General features: G+C 44.1%; 1 protein-coding gene across 1 annotated transcript in view; it reads left to right on the top strand.

Annotated features, from left to right (window-relative positions):
* Positions 1 to 21,697, top strand: part of Megf10 (multiple EGF like domains 10) — a 155,685-nt gene that overhangs the window by 104,866 nt on the left and 29,122 nt on the right. Inside the window, exons 8-13 of the mRNA XM_050120904.1 lie at positions 40 to 176; positions 5,162 to 5,374; positions 11,588 to 11,762; positions 13,155 to 13,275; positions 14,057 to 14,220; positions 16,363 to 16,465. Of these exons, the coding sequence (XP_049976861.1) occupies positions 40 to 176; positions 5,162 to 5,374; positions 11,588 to 11,762; positions 13,155 to 13,275; positions 14,057 to 14,220; positions 16,363 to 16,465 (913 nt within the window). The remainder of the gene's footprint in view (positions 1 to 39; positions 177 to 5,161; positions 5,375 to 11,587; positions 11,763 to 13,154; positions 13,276 to 14,056; positions 14,221 to 16,362; positions 16,466 to 21,697) is intronic.

Below are 21,697 nucleotides of genomic sequence, written 5' to 3'. Positions count from 1 at the left end.
TGGTAGCCCATCTAATTTTCCAAGTCTCTTTGAATTCAGGGCACAGTGTGTGGTCAGCCCTGCCCTGAGGGTCGCTTTGGAAAGAATTGTTCCCAAGAATGCCAGTGCCACAACGGAGGAACGTGTGACGCTGCCACAGGCCAATGTCACTGCAGCCCAGGATATACCGGAGAACGGTAAGGACACACTTGAGTTTCTCTGACTCTTCGTAGTGAGTTAGAAGGACAGTTTGGAGAGTCAAGGGAGCATGCTCAGTAAGATGCATATGTAACTACTATATAATATTCCAGAAGCATCCCATAAAGTCTAAAGGTGTTCAAAGAGCTCTATCCTTGTTGCATGCATAGAAACCGAGTCACAAAATAACAAAAACTGAATTGTAGGAAATTAGAGAAAAACAGGAAGGAAATCAGTAAAAGGACAACAGAGCCTGTGATGAATGTGTTGTTCTGAAATGTGGAGTACTTAGGACTTTACATTTTCATTATTTTTAGATGGGTTTGAGGCATGGCAGAATAATGCGAAAAGGGACGAGGCCTTGGACAGATTGGTTTTCAAACAGGACATGTCCTTCAGAACTTAGACGAAATACCGTCTCTTTCTCAGAATGGCCTTAAGAATGCTTTTTATTTCCACAATTTTGCTCTAATTTTATGACTTTTGATTAGATACTATATGCTTCTCCACCTCTCCAGGAACTGTCTGGATTTTCTTATTAAATGCATTTCCTAAATAGTTTATAAATTAAATTCTCGTTCAGTCTCTAACTGGCTATTTTCTAGAGAAAGGAAAACTCGCTTTCACGTTTCTGCTTCCTTACTCTTTATCTTGCCAGTTTTGATATTAATTTATTCAAGCAAATCCTGGGATTGTTGAGTTTTGCTACTATAGTATCCACCACTAAAGATGAGTCATCTTTAAATGATTATCTTGTTTCTAGTGATTAGCTTGTTTCCTTATTGGACAGATTGGGAGCTCTGAGTTGATTTTGACTAGCAGGTCAGCGTGACAAGTCCAGGCTTATTCTGCTTTATTGAAAATGGCTGCAAGTATTTCTTTGTCTACAATTTCTGGTTGCTACCTCACGCAGTATCGCCTCCTTGGTCCTTTATTTTCTTAAGGTCTTTTGTTAGAAGTGTCCACTTAATTTGATTAAAAGTCGTTTTGTTGTTTACTTAGTGTTTTGATGTAGGAACTACCAATATCTCAATGATATGCTCTGCAATATAGAACTGGGCTACCCTTGTGGTTTTGTTACCCACGGCCTAGTTCTCAGCTGTGCTTCGGATAGATGAGATCATTATATGATTGATTAGCAGGATCAAAGAAAGAGGAGAGGCACAAAACCAAGCAGGATCCTAAGTGATTATTTCTATAATGTTTTAAGCTCTAGAGACACTTCAGTGCAAAATTTCACTTAGAGATTTAACTTTAAAAGCAACAGAAAAACATCACACCTACCATCAGACCAGCGAGCTTCTGCTCAGCTGACTAGGAACACAGGGGAAGAGAATAACACCTCATTTTCAAGTAAACTTTTGAAACTCAAAGGCAAGGGGAAAAACTGAAGCGGGGTAGGGCGATTGATCTTCTACCCACGCTTCTATGAAGTCATCGGTGATGACGCACGGTTACTGTTTCTCATTGCTCTCCTAGTCTCTGTTTTAAGTCATTACCATACACATCCAGGGGATGCCAGGAAGCACATTTTTCTCTATGAAAGGACACAGTGAGTGGCTGACTGTGGGGCTGTTTGTGGCGGGAGGTGGGGAGGAGACCCGAGGGTGGGGATCCTAAGTGTCCCTTCCCTTGTCTTGAGATGTCAGTGCGCCCGGAACACTGTGATTAGCAGGGCCGCTCCACAGTGGTTGCCACCACAGACAGAGGCCAGCAAGTATAGCCAGGATGTGGGGACGGCAGCCACACCACCGCAGGGAGACAAACCGTGCACCCTGCAGCCCTGCAGGACCGCCCAAAGGATGACAAAGAAGAGACTTTGAGGTTTGTGGAAAGATCCAAAGGGTGCTACGGTCAGAAGATGCAGTACAGGGAAGTTGGCATCCTCACAGAGCTCTGATTGAAGATGCCTTACAAGGTGTTAATGGCGTGCTGCAGACTTCCTCCGTGGCTTTTGATGATAGGACACGGACATGCCTGCAAAGCGTGATTAGTGAGTGTTCATGACTCAGTAATGAGTCTGTTATTGTGAACCCCCAAACGGCCCTGCCAGACCTGTGTTCTGTACGACTCTGAGAGTGAAGAAAGACCAGGGCAATGGCACAAAGTCGGGGGCTGCAGCTCAGCATTGGAGAAGCACAACACTGGTCTTCAACGAGGGGGCCTCCTCCCCTCTCTGTGACTGTGGAAAAATTGGCACCTGCAAAGTGCCTTTGGCTTTCCTCCAGGCCAGCAGCTTCAGATGCTACAGAGGCAGGCTGCTGACCCCTGCTGTCCAGGTCTGATGAAGAATGAGAGTCCTTCGCGTTGAAGCACAATTTGGCTCAGCTCTTCTGGTCACTCTGGGAACTGACGTGCTCCATAGGACAAGGAGCTGCCAACCCTACTTACTTTCTCTTCCTTAAATTTACAGTTCAATGCAAAGTAGTGATCAAAATGACATCAGTAAGGATGTGCCCCTTTAATTAGTGTTTTATCAGTTTATATCTACTTAATGATTGTTCTTTCTCATAACTCTAGAACATTACTAGAAATTTCTTCTTCTTTTTTTGTTTGTTTGTTTGTTTTTTTTTTTTTCAAGACAGGATTTCTCTGTGTAACAGTCCTGGCTATCCTGGAACTCACTTTGTAGAACAGGCTGGCCTTGAACTTACTGAGATTCATTTGCCTCTGCCTCCCAAGTGCAGGGATTAAAGACATGCGCCACCACCACCCAACTCTCTGCACTCTTTCTTGAGAAAATGTATCGCTGATTCCCGATATAGCCTTTCTTGTTTCTTGTGGGATCACGAAAGCAACTCGAGGGCACGAAAGGGAAATGGTCTTAAGCTAGAGACCAACTGGAAGGGCATTACCACTCCGTGATGTTTATTTAAGGTAGAAAATGTTCTGTATACGTGCATTGAATTATCACACTCTACTTTATACATTTGCACACATTTAAAGCAGCGATGGAAAAAAAAAAACCCTTGGGCAAAGTCTCTACTAGAAAGCTGCCCGCCCCACTGTTTGGGTTTGGCAGGTAGAAATGCATACCTCTTACTGACAGGAAGGGGCAGCACTGACAGAAGAAGCAGCTCCCACAGTGACGGCCTGGACAGCAAATCCAAGTGTATGTGTTCTGAACGTACACTAGAAACTGCTAGATGTCTAATTAAAGGCTAGAAAGGTAAACACAGGCCAGGACCAACTATTATACCTTTTGCTTTGCGAGAGAAAGAAAACGCTGTGCCAAGACACAATGAGGCCCCACACTCTGGTTCTCTGTGATGCTGGCGACAACTTTCTGAGACGTGCGACTTCCAACAGCCATTACAGCTTATTGAAATGAGCCACATTAAAATTAACTCAAGGTCCAGCCTTTTCCTAACTAATATTTATGTATTTACTGTGTGTGTTGGGGGTGGGGTGGGGCGTGGAACCTGTGTGGGGGTCAGAGAGCAGCACGTGGAAAACAGCTCATCTTTCAGTCACGTGGCTTCTGGGATCCAGCTCAGGCCACTGGGTGTCTTTATACCCTGAGTCATCCCCACCAATCCAAAATTTAGCAATTGTTTTGTTTATAAATTCACAAAAAAGGGTGAGGAAGTGGTATTTTTTTTAATGTTTCTTCCATTGGCATTGAATTGCAAGGACATCCCTTCAGACAAATTGAGAAGCTCTCTTGCCAGCCATTAGCAAATGCTTAGATTAGGTCCAATCTCTGGATCTTATGAAGTCTTTCTTTAAAGAGTACGCTTTAAAGGGAAAAAAAATCAGATGACTTGGTTTACTAAAGCACCTTGAAGGTTAAAAATATGGAGGACCTTTATAAAAAAAATACTCTGGTCTAGAAATAGCCATATGTGTTCAAATGTAACTCTAAAGTCTACATATGAATTTATTTGAAGTATTCACTTGACTGCTCCAGAATTTCTTTAGTGGTTAAGCAGTTAAAGATGGCAGCTGGCAAGCGCACTTGGAGATGGTCTAACCTACTCCTAGGAGGGCCTTTCCCTTTCCTCCATCTTACTTAATGCACGCTAGAGCCAGAGTCAGCCAGCAAAATGTCAGCAGGCTCCCAAGGCTCTCCCTCTATACTTAGAATCCCAGTGTTGGCGTTCACCACACCCTATCATTATGCCAAGCCCAGTGGAAAGTCTGTTTCCCTTGGAACTGTTTTTCTGCCGTTGCTCTTTTGTATGCCTTGCTGCTTGTGTTGTTCACATCTGGAGAATGCGATACTGACCTGTGGGTTTTTTGTTTGTTTGTTTTTATTGGAGTCTGGCATGACTGGAAAGCCACATGAGAGGTGGCTGCCGAGATAGTGCTCCCTACTGAGGTGAGCACTCCTCCAGGTGTGTGACGTTATCTCTGTCTTCTTGGCTGAGTGCTCCTAGTCACCTCACATCACCAGAAAGAGAGCTGGCTCTCCCCAGTAACTACCATGTTTCCCATAGAGCAGTGATGAGTCTTTAGTCCTCCAGCATCAGCTTCTTACCTTGTCCAACTTACCAAAGCACCTCTCCCCTCCACTTCATTTTTTTGTTCAAAAGACACTAAGGTGAAATTTTTGGTTGGTTTTTCTCCCTTGCCATCTTTCCCAACAGAGGACAATATTCCACATGCCAGAAAGAAAGAAAGAAAGAAAGAAAGAAAGAAAGAAAGAAAGAAAGAAAGAAAGAAAGAAAGAAAGAAAGGAAGGAAGGAAGGAAGAAAGAAAGAAAAAGAAATTGTTAGAAAACCCAAAGCCTTCTTATAACCTACAAACTGGGATATGCAGGACATTTGATGTCGGAAGCTCAGAATTCCTTGAGTCTTTTGTTTGTATTTAGCTCCCCCTTTTACACATTTATGGCTGCTAATGCTCTTATCCAGAGTGATCTATCTCTTGACTTTTCTGCCTATCATGGAACAAACATGACATACTATGGGCTCAAAAAGCATTTCAACTTGTGCATGGTTAGGCCCCTTAGAACCAACTGCTGGCCTCTTGTCTGAACAGGTGTCAGGACGAATGTCCTGTCGGGACCTATGGAGCTGGCTGTGCAGAGCCCTGCAGGTGTGTTAACGGAGGGACGTGCTATCACGTGAGTGGAGCATGTCTGTGTGAAGCAGGCTTCGCGGGCGAGCTCTGTGAGGCGCGCCTGTGTCCCGAAGGGCTGTACGGCATCAAATGTGACAAGCGGTGCCCCTGCCACCTGGACAACACTCACAGGTGAGTGCCAGCTGCCCCTGGAAAAGCATTGTCTATTAAAGCTCTAACTTGAGTGTCCAGGGCTTGGCAAGAATGGCCTCTCATGGACAGAAATCATCAAGTTCAAGGACATTTTGTTTTTCGCCTACTGACTGAAAGTCCCTGTTGGAAGGGCTAAGGCTATTGGTTGGTGGGTATTAGGTTATTTTATCTATGGATGGGGACTGGTAAAATGATTCTGCTGAGATGAACAGAACTTTGCCCCAAGAGAAGGATTGTGTGACATTCCCAGAGAAGCAAAGAGACCGTGGAGGGACAGGGGTTAAACCGAGGGCGGGATGTGGAAACACCACGCTTACTGCAGGGTCTTTTACTTCAGAGCACAGCTGGGGGAGGAAGGAAAGGCTGCAGAGAGGAAGTGGACAGCGTTTGTGAACACGCTTCACATGTGGCTGTCATATGTGGAATAACTTTCAGAACTGATTGCTCTGACAAAAAAAAAAAAATAGCTCACAGGGGTCTTTCAGCTCAAAAATCTCTCCAAAAATCTAGGAACAGGAAACCACACTCCTGTCCACCCTACTGTGCCTTGTCTGTCCCTGCAAAGTATCTTCCCATCTATTCTTTCCCTCTCCCCTTCTCCACAGACCAGACACATGTAACTTAGAATTCCCCGCCTGTTTGTAGACTTCTGGAAAAGATAAATCGGACAAGAATGTAGCGCAGTATCCAACAGTTCAGATGGTAGGAGAAAGACTTCTGTTTGCATTCAGTGCAGATCCATTTGTACTCAGCCACACCAAATCCCAAACACATGAGAGCTAGAGGGGAACTAAGGTGTGTGATTGGTCGATTCTTTAAGCCATTGTTATGAGCACAAGAAAAATGTATTTTGTATTGTATTGTATTGTGTGTATGTAAGAAGTATGCACTCCAAGTGAATCACGTATCTTTGTATGGTCAACTTTGGGTTTCTTAAATTGGAACATATTGTTATATTGTAGATGACCATTTAGATAAGTATGTATGCAAAGATTTATTTTCAACTTTCTGATATGTAAGGAGCTGGCTCAATTAAATGCAAATCATGAGTGAGGCTTCCTCTACAGTAGGGCAAGCCTCATATAGCACCATCACCAGCAGACTGCTTTGTCATATGTGGATACAACTGAAACCAAATAAAGCAGAAAACCTGCATGAAAGTAGACCTCCCTTATGAGAGGAACTAGAGAAGCATCGAGACTTGGTTTTGGAGGAACTGGGCATCTAGATGCAGGCAGAAGGTCTGTCCCCCGACCCCATCATAGGACTGTGGAGCTCTTGACATAGACCCCATCAGAGTAAATGTATATACTCCAATAAAGAAGTAGATGCAGTTGTTTGATAATTAAATAGATCAAAACAATACCTAAACGACATGTATCAAATATTCAGAAGATTTAGAAACAATTCAAATGCCCTTAGTCATAAGAACTATTTTAAAAGATTAGCTTTTCCAAATTTGTATTAGAGCTAGTTAAATGTGGATTACATGAATCTATCATGTTGGCTCCACAGCAGGAGCCATCCATTAATTCTTATCTCTTGAGCATCCGTGTAAAATGCAGGGCCCTTTCAGAGAAAAAGGGCTTAGAATCATTGCTTTAATTGAAAGCCTAATTCGCTTTCCTCTCATCTAATAAAGCAAGTACAGATTTGTCATTATATATAATTCATGCAATAAATTTATCCAAAGCCTTTCCATGCAATTAATCATATATACAATGCAATGTAAATTACTAGTTTACATAATGTCTGGGTTCTGCGCATGCCCATACTGACCTATGAGAGCGGCACACTTGAGGAGGGGTGGGGATTGGCTAGTATTAGTTGCATCACAGCAAACAAGCATCTGATGCCAAACTGAGCAGCCTTAGGAGCCCATGACTTTCTGCTGTGTAGGTTAGGTTCATCATGGGGGGCTCTCGTCTGCTGTTCTCTGTAGGGACACCTGGCAGGTCCATTGGAAGCTGACTGGTCCTGGAAATCCTCTCTCTGTGTCTGGCATTTGGCTAGATGACAAGAGTGACTAGGCACATGGAGTCTCCAGAAGGGTAGCCTGGATTCATTTTAGCCAGCTGGCTTCTAAAGGCAACAACAGCCAGGGCAGGCTCTAAGATCTAAATATGTTTAAGTATTTGGTTATGTCATGTTGCCAATATTCATCTTTAAGATAAAGCAACACTCCCAAGAGAGCCCAGGTTCAATAAACTATTTTATTTTATTTTATTGTTTTGAGACAAGGTCTCATTGTATATCCCTGGTTGACTTGAAACTTGCTATGCAGACCTGACTGTCCTTGATCTTGGCCTCCACTTCTTTAGGAGAGGCATTCCCCAAAGCGTAGCCATTTTATTTTGTAATCCATCATTTAGTTGAGATTAACTTAAATATACTTACTGGTAATATTAATATATAAATATTATTGAACCCAAAGACATTTTTGCTGACCTAGACTTTCAGGTGGAAACTAACTTTTATAGTGGAAATGATTTAGAGCAAGTAGATAGAATGAGTTTATTTAGACTGCACATGGCATATGTCTACTAGTCCTTGTTAATAAGGACAGTCAGTAGCCATTAGCAAACACTATTGCCTGAGCTGGCAAACCCCACCTGTTCTAATTTGTTTTCCTGGTGCTCTGATAAAGAGCACAGCTAAAAGCAACTTGGGGAGGAAGAAGTTTGTTTCAGCTTCCACTTCCAAGTAACAGTCTGTCCCTGAGGAATGTCAGAGTAGAAATCCAAGCATGAACCTGGAGCAGAAATGTTGAGGAAAGGATGCTTACGGGCTCCATCTCTTCATGCTTACCTAACCCTGTTATATAGTCCATACCCACTTGCCTAGGGATGGTGCCACCCACAGTGGGCTGCTCCATTCCCTATCAGTCATCGATCAAGAAAAGCCCTCACAAGCCTAGCCAATCGGATTGAGTGAATTCTTCAATTGAGGTTCCCTCTTCCCAGGTGACTCTAGGTTGCATCAAGCTCACAGTCAAAACCAGCCAGGAGACCGCCCAATTGTCATTGCATTTGAGTGCAGACCTCATATAAGAAAAAAAATAAAATAAAAGAAAGCTCAGTAACTCATGATGGTTTAATAAATATGTCTTTTGGGGCTTGAACCCAGGACCTCACACATGCTAGGAAGTACTTTATTACTGATACAGCCCCAGCTTTTTTCGTAGTTTTTATCTTGAGACAGAGCCTCACAAAATGCCTAGGCTGACCTTGAATTTACGGTATGGTCCAAATAGTCCTTCAACTGACAATCCTCCTGTCCCAGCCTCCTGAATAGCTGGGGTCACAGGCCCATGTCACGAGCCTCAGCCAGTATTATGTACCATTGGACTCCTGTTACAAGTTAGCTATTAAATTGAAGAAATACTTTTTAAAAGTAGTTTTAATTCTGTGCATATATAAAATGACAAATATTTCCATATGTGCAAAATTATATTTTCATGTGTAAAGCAATTTGTTCTTTTGACAGAAAACAGGTACGAAGTAACACCCTTCTGCCTCCAATCTTCCACATGTTGGTCTCATTATCCGTTAACTGCATGAGAGCCCATTGAGTTCCTTCAAACAGCTGAGGTGTCCTACCCCTAATTACAAGTTGCAGAATGCTAATACTGGTGTCAATCTTTGTGAACACCAGTGCATTGGACTGCCATTCATTGGGGTCCCCTCAATATATTTTTCTCTGTCGGCCCCCCAGTTCACATTCATATATTTTCTTCAGCATTCATGCCTATATCATGAATAACGTTTCTGATTTTTAATTGTAAGCCATTTTCTTCCAAAGCATGTCCTTTCCTTTATAGCAGATTAAGATAAAGTAAAACATTTTATTTCCTTTTGCTTTTCTCAAATTTAAGGTTTTACTCAAATAAATTTGTCCGGTTTTCAGTCTTGCTGACTTTGTATCACAGCACTAAATCCTAAATTTTAGCAATTCCTTTTCACATTGAGTCTCTCCCGAAGGCTTTCAACAAACTTCCCTTTCTCTCTATTTCAAAACACACTGACAAGGCTGTGTTGAAGTCTGATTCTGCCACTACTACATACGTGAACCTCTGAATAAGCTTTACCCGTTCCAGGCCTCAGTTTCCTCATTTATGAAATGGGACCATGCCTGCCACTTTAGGTGGCCGTGGGCACTGAGATAAAGAATGCATGTAGGTAGTTTTGCAGGGGGCTGGCACCAGGTCAGTGCCTTGTAAATGCCATCTGTGAGTGTCTGCCTCCACCTAAGTGAACTTCACAGGTATTGGAGGTAATTCCCTCTAAGACTAACACATTTGAAACCAAGTTTAGGGGAAGCCCTGCCTTTGGACACAGGTACCTGTGCCATGCCTCAGAGATGCGAGGGAGAAGCAGGGATGATATGAGATCCAGATCTGAAGGCGGCGATGTTGTTTTCATCAATTCACCCTGCAGTCTTTGCTGTGAGCCTACTATGTGCAGGGGATGGGCAGCACGTGTGATTTAACTCCTGTCCTCCCAGATCTTGTGGTGTGGTGGGAAAAGAAGGTGTGGGGGTAAATAAGTTAAGGCTGCAGACCGACAGGTGAGCCAAGGAAGGGGAAGGGAACTGGGGAGACCTACTTCAGTCTTACTGGGTGGAGAAGACGTCTAGGAAGAGGGCTGTTTCAGCGGAGACTGGGCACAAGACGGACAGAGAGACAGGTGGAAAAAGGAAGGTCTCTCTTAGGACGTTGGAGCAGCCCCATGGAAGTTCTTGAAGGACAGAAGTCTGGATGCTTTTGCAAGCTGAAAGCCATGCCATGTGGCTGAGCACAGAGATGAGAGAGAACCACAATGGCAGGCCTTTCGCCGTTGGGTTGGAGCAGGTACAGAAATGGCAATGGCCAATGCCGAGGCTTCATGATTGTCTTAGGGTGACGCTGTCTCTGACTTCATGAGGACACACTAGTTAAGCCTATTGTCCTGGGGTAAGTTTTAGCATTTCCCTCTCCACTCTTTTAAGAAGTCCTGGCTTAGGTAATAAATAGTACAATCATGTCAGCATATTAGACAGTATGGGTTTTATCCCAAGTGTTGTTTAGCGGGGAAACTTTGACAAGCTTTAAGGAGGAGCTGTGGTGTGATTGATGCTTTCGGTGATGAGGCATGTGTAGATACAGGTAGGAAGGCCGTTTAGTTCAGATGGTAAGATGTAGAACAATATAGGGGGATATGGCTACTCATATATAGATTTGAGTTGGCATGGTTAAGTGCTAGTAACAGTTAGAGATGGGAGATGAGGCTGAAGGAGAGACCGAGAGTGATTCTCTGCCCTCATCAGCGACCTTTCTTCTTACAGTAGATGGGAAGTAACACAGAGAGCCCCAACTGGACAGTGTGTGGAGTGAGAGACTTGGGTGCACTCAGTCCCAAGGGCGATGTTTCGTCAAATTCCTACCCTCCAGGCTCAAGGAGCTGTGCAGAACAGGAGAAGGAGAGTGGAAGAGCCAGCGGTGATGGAGGACTCCTTAGAAAGACCATTTAGCACATTTCTAGATGGAAATGAGATCTGGTCATTTGCCCTATTTAAGGGGAGGGTTTGGGCTTTTTGGGGACAGGAGGCAATCTCCACACAGTTTTTCTATTGTCAGCCGAGTTTGATAGTCAAGGTTTTCCTGTGCCGAGGAGCACACGTTTTAAGCCAGTGTGCCACAGAGGGCCTTATTGTGCCTGCTCACTTGCATGAACATCTTAGCACAGCTGATGTGTCCATTTGCTGTCGGGCAACAGCTGGCTGCCTGGCCTGTCAATGTGGCTACTGTTCCAGGTGGCAGCTGCTGCTGTACCACCAGGTAGATGGGTTGGGGGGAAAGGCTTGTTGGCAAGGTCGCTGCTTTTGGAATTTCTTGGCTATGACACAGTGGACTTGTGTCTCGTGGTGCTGCCTTCTTATTGAGTTAGGGCTTTCAGTTCAAGACAATTAAAAAGACTTTTAAACAAAAGGATATGATTATTGCAGCTACTTGGCTAGGGCACAATGCTGATTCAATTCACTAGCTCTGTAGTAATACTCAAGCATCAATTAAATGCACCACCATAAGAATTAAGTTTAAATCATGTTCATGGAATTACCTGCACATTTAGTGACTATTGAGAAAGCAACATTTGCACATGGCTGAAGTGTCATGTTTACCCAGAATGACTTATTCCTTTCATCTGTGTCTCTCAGCTGTCATCCCATGTCTGGAGAGTGTGGCTGCAAGCCGGGCTGGTCTGGCCTCTACTGTAATGAGACATGCTCTCCTGGATTCTATGGGGAAACTTGCCAACAGATTTGCAGCTGCCAGAATGGGGCTGACTGTGACAGCGTGACGGGAAGGTGCGCCTGCGCCCCTGGATTCAAAGTGAGTACCTTGGCCTCTGGAGGCAGGACAGGGATGCGCAGTGTGGAACAAACACATCAGTAGCATCATTTATGTGAGCTGCCATGAAGCAGAGTGAATGTGATTGAACCATTCATAGCATCCATGAGAGAAGAACTGTTTGAGATTAGTAACTTTAGCATCCCATTGATGACTGAGAACACTAATAAAACCACCAAGATGTCATTAATGTTTGCGGTTAGAACTCATCAGGAAGTATGGCCCATTATAAGTACTCCTTATGTAATTATCTTATTGTGACCTATAGACAACAGAAAGATAGTTTTTCCATGTGGTTATTGTTAGCTATTATTTTCTTTCTTTTTTCCTCTGTGCAATAACCCAGGCTGTCCTGGAACTAGCTCTGTAGACCAAGCTGACCTCGAACTCACTGAGATTTGTTTGCCTCTGCCTCCCGAGTGCTGGAATTAAAGGCGTGTCCCACCACCACCCAGCCTAGTTATTATTTATACCAGATTCTGTTTTAACTCCTCAAAATGTAAAGACACAGCCTGCATCAGTTCTGATTCATGATACATTCACATGCTATATATGCACAAAGTCCTTAAGTCCCTTTGAGAGTGTAGAGTCTACAAATGTACCTGCACAAGGGAGCGGAATTGTGCCTGTGGTCCCCAGGACTTTCTTAGCTATTGAAAAGGGGACGCAGTGGCTGTGCTTTCTTTCATCCCATTGTAAAGGTAGTGTTGAACTCTGGAGAATATTGATGGTCGTTCCGGGGTACATCACATAGAAAGAGTGGACCCTGAAGTCGTAGAGCAGAGAGGACTTTCCCAGAGATTTCTGATTAGAATCACAATCCTTTGGCTGACCCCTGAATTAACTTTCTCTTAAGAGTCTTTTGAGTTTTTGAAAAGTACTGCCCCAGTCACCTTTGGTAGCTCAGTTCTGTGTTTAATGCCTACTGCTGGGTAGACCGAACCATACCACTGGCTGAGTATCGTTTTAATTCAACCATTTACAATATTGCATATTATACGAGGAGGTCCACGGAGCATTTAGAGATGATGTGCAGTTTGTGTTTATATTTTTCTGATAATAACTTTACAGTTATCGTTTATTTTTACATGTCTACTTGTATAACCAAGGGAGAAAGGTTGTCATTCTGTTGTTCTGTTACAAAGATAAATCTAAAGAAGTCAGCAGGCTTTTGGCGTGTCCTGTTTAATATTTTATCATAATCATGGACCAGCCAGTGTTGCACTTGAATATGTACAATTTGTATAAGAAAAAGCATTGAGTGTAAAAACGAGAGAGAAAGCCCAATTAGCAGCGCCGCAGTGTATTTTCGTTTGTGCTGGAGTGGTTTCGGTTGGGAAAAGTAGCCTCATTTTGCTGTTTGTGCTCCTCTAGGGAATTAACTGCTCTACCCCGTGTCCTCTGGGAAGCTATGGGATAAACTGTTCCTCTCGCTGTCGCTGTAAAAACGACGCTGTCTGTTCTCCTGTGGATGGCTCTTGTATCTGTAAGGCAGGTAAGAGTATGGGTGTCTGAATGAATCTTTTGTGAGATCCTGTTTCTGTCGCCTCCTAGAGTCACTGGAAGGACACACGGATGAGGGCTCTAGCTCGAAATCCACTAAATTCGGTGTGACCTCATCCTCCCTCATCCTTCCTGAGGCCAGGAAAGAAACTCGTATTTGGTCATCTCTGAAGCTGCTGCCAGCTTTCAGAGTCTGAGTCCATGACTTTGGGGAGGGTAAACAAGCAGGCACGTCTGTGCCCCCAAATGGCCTGACTTGGAGGCATGACAGGAAATGCAGCCAGCACAGATTGTATGTGTGGCCCAGACTGTGTCCTCCATGGATGCAGCCAGGATCTTGGTAACCCATTTTTTTTTTTTATGGTTAACGGCTACTGCTTCAAAGATGGGGCTATTCTTCCAAGAACAAACCTTCTACTTCCTCCCATAGAAATAAACAAAGCTTATCATTCTACCCCAACCACCACAGCCCATTAAAGGTGACCTCACTCCACCATCCCGTCCCAGTAGCCCAGGGGTGCGTCTCAGTCTTAGCATCCCTGACCGATCACAGGGCACAGTTGGCTGCTTGCTTCATTGGGGGTTCCTTTTCATTTCTGGTGGAGGCCTTTTGTGGCAGAGCCAAAACTGTCTTCCACTGCTGCGACCGGGGCTGGGCAGCACTGTTAGGCATCTCCAAGATGTCTCTAAAGGGAGACGTGGCTTGGAAGAGCTCAGCCAAGCTCCCGGTCCCCCTTTGTCTCCTCACACGCTCTGTCGTTCTTGTCACACAGGCTGGCACGGGGTAGACTGTTCCATCAGCTGCCCTAGTGGCACTTGGGGCTTTGGCTGTAACTTAACATGTCAGTGCCTCAACGGGGGTGCCTGCAACACCCTGGATGGGACCTGCACCTGTGCGCCTGGATGGCGAGGGAAGAAATGTGAACTTCCCTGCCAGGTATGTGGGCTCTGGGTGGCCACACCCAGAGGACTATGCAGGAGGGTTGATTTCTTTGCCCACTTTGTTGTTTGTTTGTTTTTCCTGACTGGGGGTGAATGAGTGTGACCCATTCTTCAATAACTGTTACATGAGTGGAAGCGGGCAGAGGCTTGGAAAGGCATGGAGTGGAAATCAGTTGGGCAGGCTTTAAAGAATGCTTCCTTCTTTCCTTTCACCCCCATGCTGCTTTCCCAGCCCCCCCCCCTCCAGCATTTTCTGTTCCTTATCCACTCATCTCTGGGGTGCAGCCAGGCAGCAGCATTGGTCAAACACCCAGTGTATGCCTGTCAACTCTCCACATATTCTGTTCCCATTATAATGGAAGTCTGCAGGCTTTGGGCTGGGAAGTGACAGGGGGCTGAAAAGGGGGCGGTGGCTGGTGTCACAGAAATGCGCACTGAAGTGATAAAGGAGGTTTGGAAACAGCCTTGGTTGATGTAAATATTTCTGGAGGCCCAGAAGTCTCCGCAGCACTTACTCCCTTCCCTTGACCTAATTTGGAGACATGCATCATTGGAAACTCTCCTCTGGAGGTGCTGCAGACTAGCTGGGGGTGAAATGGGAAGGGGGTTCTATAGTGACCTGGTGCTTGCTTTCCAAAGCCCTTGGCTGCTTTCTTTCCCTGCTTATGCCATAATTTCTTTTGGAGCCATCATGCCTTCTATCAACAGTAGTAGGTTCTCTCCCCCAGGACACTATCAGATAACAATGGGACCCCCTGAATTGGGCCATTCCAGAGACAGGGCTTCCATGAGGCCCCTCTCTTTCCTCCTCTGGGCATCCTTCTTGTTAAGTACAACCCATTATCCAACAGAGAAGGATTCCTGCCCCACATTATTCTATGTTCCCCAAGCCCCTACGAGCTAAGCTATCTTTGCTGTGTCTCTTCAGACCAATGGACAGATTAACAAAGCTCCACTGGGCTTTTAGATGGTCTTTACTTCTTCATTATAGACAAAGTGGAAACCCCTGTGCATGCTGTCTATTGTTCTGCAGTAGATGTATTAGGGAAATCTGACGGTTTGGTCACATCTATTACAACAGAGCTAAATGCTGTGCAATCCTGTCAAACCCTAGTGGAGCCTAAGTAGTGGGTTAGCTGGTTACTAGACAAATGATCATGTCATCTAACACCCGCTGCCTGTTTCCATGTCCCCACCCTCAGTCACTGGGCTGCTTTCCTCAGTGTTTGGGTAACACAGAGAGGGTTGTGGTACCCTATACCAATTCCTAAGGTCTGGAGTGGAAAATAAGTTCCCCCTACCAATAAAAACTTCTTCATTCTTCTTCGTGAATAATTAATCGGTCATGCCCACCCACCAAGTGTCTCCTCTTTATTGGACCTCTCAAGAGTAGCATATACATACGGGGCAGATAAGGAGGCTGCCAATGTGATGCTTATTTACAGTCTTGAATCATAACATTCTGCACAGTTTAGACTTTTTCCCGGAAAGAAAGATAGTTATTAGAGAAAGTAACAATCGATTTTCAGTCTTCTTCATTACGTCATCTAGTCCACTGACAACAGATTATGGAAATGAACTTAACTCAATTATATGTATATCACATATATAGCATCTACATATCCATATCTATGTATCTATGTACTTATCATCGATTTAATCTGTGTGTCTATCTAGTGTGTGTAAGTGTGTGTGTCTGTGTGTGTATGTTTGTACGTGTGCATGTGTATCTTTATTATGTGGACAAAGACCCCTCTTTCCTCTAAGGAAAGAGAATTATAGGGAACACAATGCTGAACTATGTTGTAAGACTCATTAAAGACAAATGAACATATTTTCAGGAGTGCGGTAAAGGGTTCTTTTAGTCAATTGCATGCTTATATTTATTGTATGTATACATACATACATACATACATACAAGCTGACACAATTGGTTTCACCGTGTCCATCTTCTAATTATGTATCAAACCTAAGTTAGCGTTGAGGAGATTTTCAAATGCTACCCCACAAGCTTGTGTTTTGCATCACGGGGAGAGAGGATGATCTGTTCCTAAGAAACGTGTCAGAGCCCTTGTGGTTTGTGTCATGGGGATACTTAGATTTGTCATCACTGGCTTTGATGTTCTCTTCCTTGCAGGATGGCACATACGGGCTAAACTGTGCTGAGCGCTGTGACTGCAGCCATGCAGATGGCTGCCACCCCACCACAGGCCACTGCCGCTGCCTCCCTGGATGGTCAGGTATGACCTTAAGGCCAGTGTTTGAAAGAAATAGCCAATGCTTTCGTATCTAGTGGTGTTGCTTCTTCCTTTCACACAAGTCATTTTCTTTCAGGAAAAAAATTAAAAAATGCAAGTGAACACATTTTTGTCCATGAAATGTTATGTGTTAGGTGTGATTTATCAGTCACCAAGGGTAGTCAGTTTCATTGAGCTTAAATGTAAGATCCCATTGATAGAATATAGGCCAGCAAGATTTCTTTGGTATATTTTGAGTATTGAGAGAGAGAAAAAATTGAATAAGTCTCGACTATAATAAGAATCATTGTAACAATGAAACTATGAATTACTCCTAATATGGTTCATATACAAATATTAAACTCTTTCCCAGAAACGAAAGTTTAAAAACTTTTCCTTCCTTAAAAGTTTGAGTCATGATAAATTCATGTTACGACTGAGCACCAAATTTCTAACCATGGGGTAGAAACTCCTCCTTATTTATGTGGCTTTATGAATTCAGCTGGGAAGTTTATCCGGTGAGTAGTGATCCCAGAAGAAGAATGATATCTTTACTCATGATGTACAGGTTTGCTTGGGCATTTAGTGCTGCCTTCAGAGTCTGTAAATCATGAGCAAGAACATCGCTCTTCTGGAAGGAACACTTTACGTTCCCACCAGCAGCATCTGAGTGCGTCTGTATCCCCGGCACGCATCCGTCTTTCTGGTGACATCCGTCTCAGTGGCTGTGAAGTGGTACCTCTTGGAGGTTTTGCTTTGTGTTCCTCTGGTGACTGATGATGCTGGGGATCCATCATCTGTGCATTTATTGGCCACCTGTACATCTTCTTGGGAGGAATATATATTCATAGCCTTCATTAATTCTTAAACGGGTTCTTTTTCTTTATATCATTGAGTTCTAAGACCACATTATATAAATGTTCTTTACCGGATATGATTTGCAAGCCCTTCTCCTCCATTTTCTATTTTTGCTCCCACTATTTCCATAGCGTTCTTTTCAGCAGAAGTTTTTATTTTGATAAAGCCTACCTTGTCCCAATTTTCAAATGTTGCTCCCTTGTGCTTTTGGTATCAGTTTTAAGAAATCATTGCCTAATGCAGGATTGCAGAGGTTTGTTTCTATGTTGACTTCTGAAGTTTTTAAAACCTTTATACTTAGGTTTTTGATTCGCTTTGAGTTAATCTTTTATGCTATGATCGGGGGGGCGGGGTCAAACTTCATTCTATAATCAATGGTCTCAGCACAGTCTTTGAAGACTATTCTTTCTCCCACTGACTGTCTTAACTTCCCAGCCAAAGGTCAATTTCCCATAGATGTGAAGCTTATGTCTGGATGTTCTAGTCAATTCCATTGGGCTGTATGCTTATCCTCATACTGGTACAATTCTTCCTTGATTAGGGTGGCTCTGTAGGAGGTTTTAAACAGGGAGAAGGGTGAGAATTCCACCCTTGCTTCCTTTTATGGTTTTCTTGGTCATGCTGGATCCCTTGAATTTCCATGTGGCTTTTAGCATCTATACACCAGTCTCTGCAAATAAGCAAGATGGAAATTTAGTGGGGTTTAGCCACTAGATTAATTTGGGAGCACTGGCAACTTAGCTACAGTAAGTCCAGATTCACAAACATGGCCTATCACCAGCAATCCCTCAAAGGGATCTTTTGCCCTCACCCCAGAATTTGCTGAGAGCTTCTTTGATTGTGGGTAAAAGAAAACAGGGATGGAATCTCACCTTGTCAGATAGGCCAAGCTGGTACAATGACCTCATTTGCTGTCAGTAGGAGTGACCCATAGATTCAAGGCCTCCTCCCTGTAGTTCCCTCTTGACTTGTGAGTTTGATTTTATAGTACAAAAGTCCATCTTTGTATGTCCCTGTCACCTCTGCATCACGGATGTTGAAGCCTGATTAAATTTCATCTGTGATTTCACCAGGACTCCAGAGTTTTGCAAATAGATATTAAATTCTCAGTGACCTCAGTCAGGCGAAGGGGCCCTTTCAATCTGGTAAAACAGATCGATCCTAACAGAGGCCACACTATCTAATTTGGCCTCTAGTGTACCAAACCTGCTTCAGTCTTATAAATCCACATGGAGTGGGAGGTGTCCCTGGACATACCAGTCACAGCTTGGGTGTCAACCTGCTTTGATGATTTAGAACCAGCCTGTGAAAGGGACACCCTCGGTCACATGAGAAAAGCAGGAGGTGACTTGGCTTACAGCCAGTCAGAAAATGTGTTCCTGGCATTCCACAGTCTGGGTCATGGGGTAAGACAAATTATCCCATCTGGCCTTAGACCTACCAGGCTCCTGCGGGAATGCGCTGGCTTTGCCTCACAATGTGATCCTGTAATCCCCTTCCCATCTGTGACCAGCCTGCTTCCTGCCTGATATTCTCTCTCTCTCTCTCTCTCTCTCTCTCTCTCTCTCTCTCTCTCTCTCTCTCTCTCTCTCTGTCTCCCTCCCCCTCCCTCTCCCTCCCTCTCTCCCCCTCCCTCCCTCTCTCCCCCTCCCTCCCCCTCCTCCCTCCCCCTCTCTCTCCCTTCCCTTTCCCTCCCTCCCTCCCTCCCCCTCCCTCTCCCCTCGCCCTCCCTCCCTCTGGCTGCCCTCTGTCTCTTTGCTTTGCAGCCTGTACTTATGTCTCTACAGCTCTCAGGCCAACCCAGTGGTCCCCCAGTGCCTCATTTCTCTGTCTTCCATGGGCCTGGGTGTGTGAATAGTTGTCAGTCTCTGAACCTGCTGAGAGATTGTTCCCCCACACTCGTAGAACACATTTGACACAAACAAACGTGGGAAAAAAGACAGTTCCAGCAAATTTAAAAACAGATCACGTTCGGAACGGAGAGCTGAATTACTTTTTCTAAACAGAAAGAATAGATTCTGGGTAATATTTATACAGGGCATCATTTCGTTGCCGGCCATGAACAGGCTCATATTTTTTTCACTGATAAGTTTGTTTTGAATAAGTTCCTTGTTAAGACTTCACAACAGGAAGAAGGCCTTGCTTCTCATTAAGGAACCAGCTTTTAGCCAAATCTTTACTATAAGCCCAGGGAACCATAAGAATCGGTCCCTTTTCTTCCCTGTTGCTGATATGCTCTAGGTGACATGTTAGGGATTTACTTGCTGGAGAGGGTACAGTCTGATATAACAGGGGTGATTCCTCAGCGAACTGCAACACAGGGCCTAGGTTCTTCCCCTGGGCAGAGTAACAACAACAACAACAACAACAAAACGCTACAAAGTGTTCAGCCAATGAGGACACAGGCAGAGGTGGCAGTAAGCAGCCGCCATCCCATCTTTAAAGGAAGTTGGGTTTCTGAACCTGAAGTCACCACCACTCAAAACTTCACGATGTTGACTCAGGTCTGGATCTTCCTAAGAAATGCTGAGATTTTAAAAACAGGGCTATAGTCCAGGGTTCTTGACCGGGGGAGGAGGGGAGCACATTGTCAGCTCAAGTGGCATGACTTCATTCAAATCACACACACACACACACACACACACACACACACACACACACACACAATAGCAATTAAAAGGAGGCTGTGAATCTGAGAGGGAGCAAGCAGGGATGGACATAATGAGGGGTTTGATGAAGAAAAGGGAAGAGGTGAAATGACATAATTATAATTTCAAATATTTTTTTTAAAAAATTGAGAAAAATAGGTCTACAAATGTTAGTATGTTTTACCTAGGTGTAAAATGTCATACTGTGGCTGAGCAGTGGTGATTCATGCTTATAATCCAGTACTCAGGAGGCAGAGGCAGGCAGATCTCTGAGTTCGAGGCCAGCCTGGTCTACAGAGTGAGTTCCAGGATAGCCAGAGATGTTACATAGAGAAACGCTGTCTCAATAAACAGAAACAAACAAACAAACAAAAATACCGTGAAAGTTAGCCAAAATCCAAAGTGCATTCAGTATTGCAACCTCTCTTTCGAAAGTTAACGCACCGTTTTTGCAAAGAAAGGACATGCACACTTACCATATGCAGATATTTAAAATCTTAATTTATTGACATTTCCAGCCAATAGATTGTCTTATCCAAAAGAAAGAGACCTTGTTAGAAAATGGGGGGAAATGAAGTGCCATTGTGGCTGGAAGCACATATTTTAAGTCTTTAGAATCTCTGTGACCAGTATTACTCTGTCACAGCCTCGAGAATATCTAGGCAGTGTCTTGGGCTTTGTACACGTGCATACACACACTGCACACATTCATGTGCACTCACATACCACAAACGGTGTGTGTACCAAACACATCCCACACAGTTATGAACTGAAACTGGCTTCTCAGAAGTGGTTGAGAAATTCCAGAAGAACTGTAATTAGTTTTGCACAGATAGAGATGTATATATGTGTGTGTGGTTTTCCAGAGCAGTTGTAGAGTGATGGCCTTTATAAAGAATTTCCTAAAGACAGCAGAAACAGGTTGGCGCTTCTCCCTCTCTGCTCTGGGATCAGTCAGCCAGAAACACCCATTCACTGAGCATCACAGCTAATCACCATTTAATTTTCGCTGTCTGAAAACACGTGCGGTCCGTGGCCTGGTTCCCAGCTCTGGCCAAGATCACTGTCACCTGGAAACTCTTTCCACTTGTACGTTCCCGGCCACCTTCTAACACCTACTGAAAGGAAATGCGGAGGTGGCAGGGTGGGGCAGAGAGGAGAAAGCCCTCACCAGTCCATGAAGCATTTTTTTTTTGGTACAAATTTTGAAAAGATTTGGAAATCTCTTGGCATGCTCTCCTTGGCATACGGGGTGAGCTGCATGTCTGCCAGGGGCAACTGTCCAGTAACTACCTGCGTGTCATCACTAGATCGTTCTTTCTGGCATTCAAAAAGTTACCCTAGTAGCTCAGACAGTGGTACTCTCCAGTTTAATGGAATCTTGTACATCTTATATCCTAATTATTGATGATAACGGCGTCCAGGGACCATTTTTTTATTTCCTCTTAAAGTATATTTTCTTTTTTTTTAAAAAATTTTTTATTTATTTATTAAAGATTTCTGACTCTTCCCTGCCACCGCCTCCCATTTCCCTCCCCCTCCCCCAATCAAGTCCCCCTCCCTCGTCAGCCCAAAGAGCAATCAGGGTTCCCTGCCCTGTGGGAAGTCCAAGGACCACCCACCTCCATCCAGGTCTAGTAAGGTGAGCATCCAAACTGCCTAGGCTCCCACAAAGCCAGTTCGTGCAGTAGGATCAAAAACCCATTGCCATTGTTCTTGAGTTCTCAGT

Source organism: Alexandromys fortis, unplaced genomic scaffold, assembly GCF_014885135.2.
Source record: "Alexandromys fortis isolate MF-2015 unplaced genomic scaffold, M_Fortis_MF-2015_v1.1 scaffold_181, whole genome shotgun sequence".
In the NCBI taxonomy this organism is placed as follows: Eukaryota; Metazoa; Chordata; class Mammalia; order Rodentia; family Cricetidae; genus Alexandromys; species Alexandromys fortis.
This window is presented reverse-complemented; position numbering and strand designations above follow the sequence as displayed.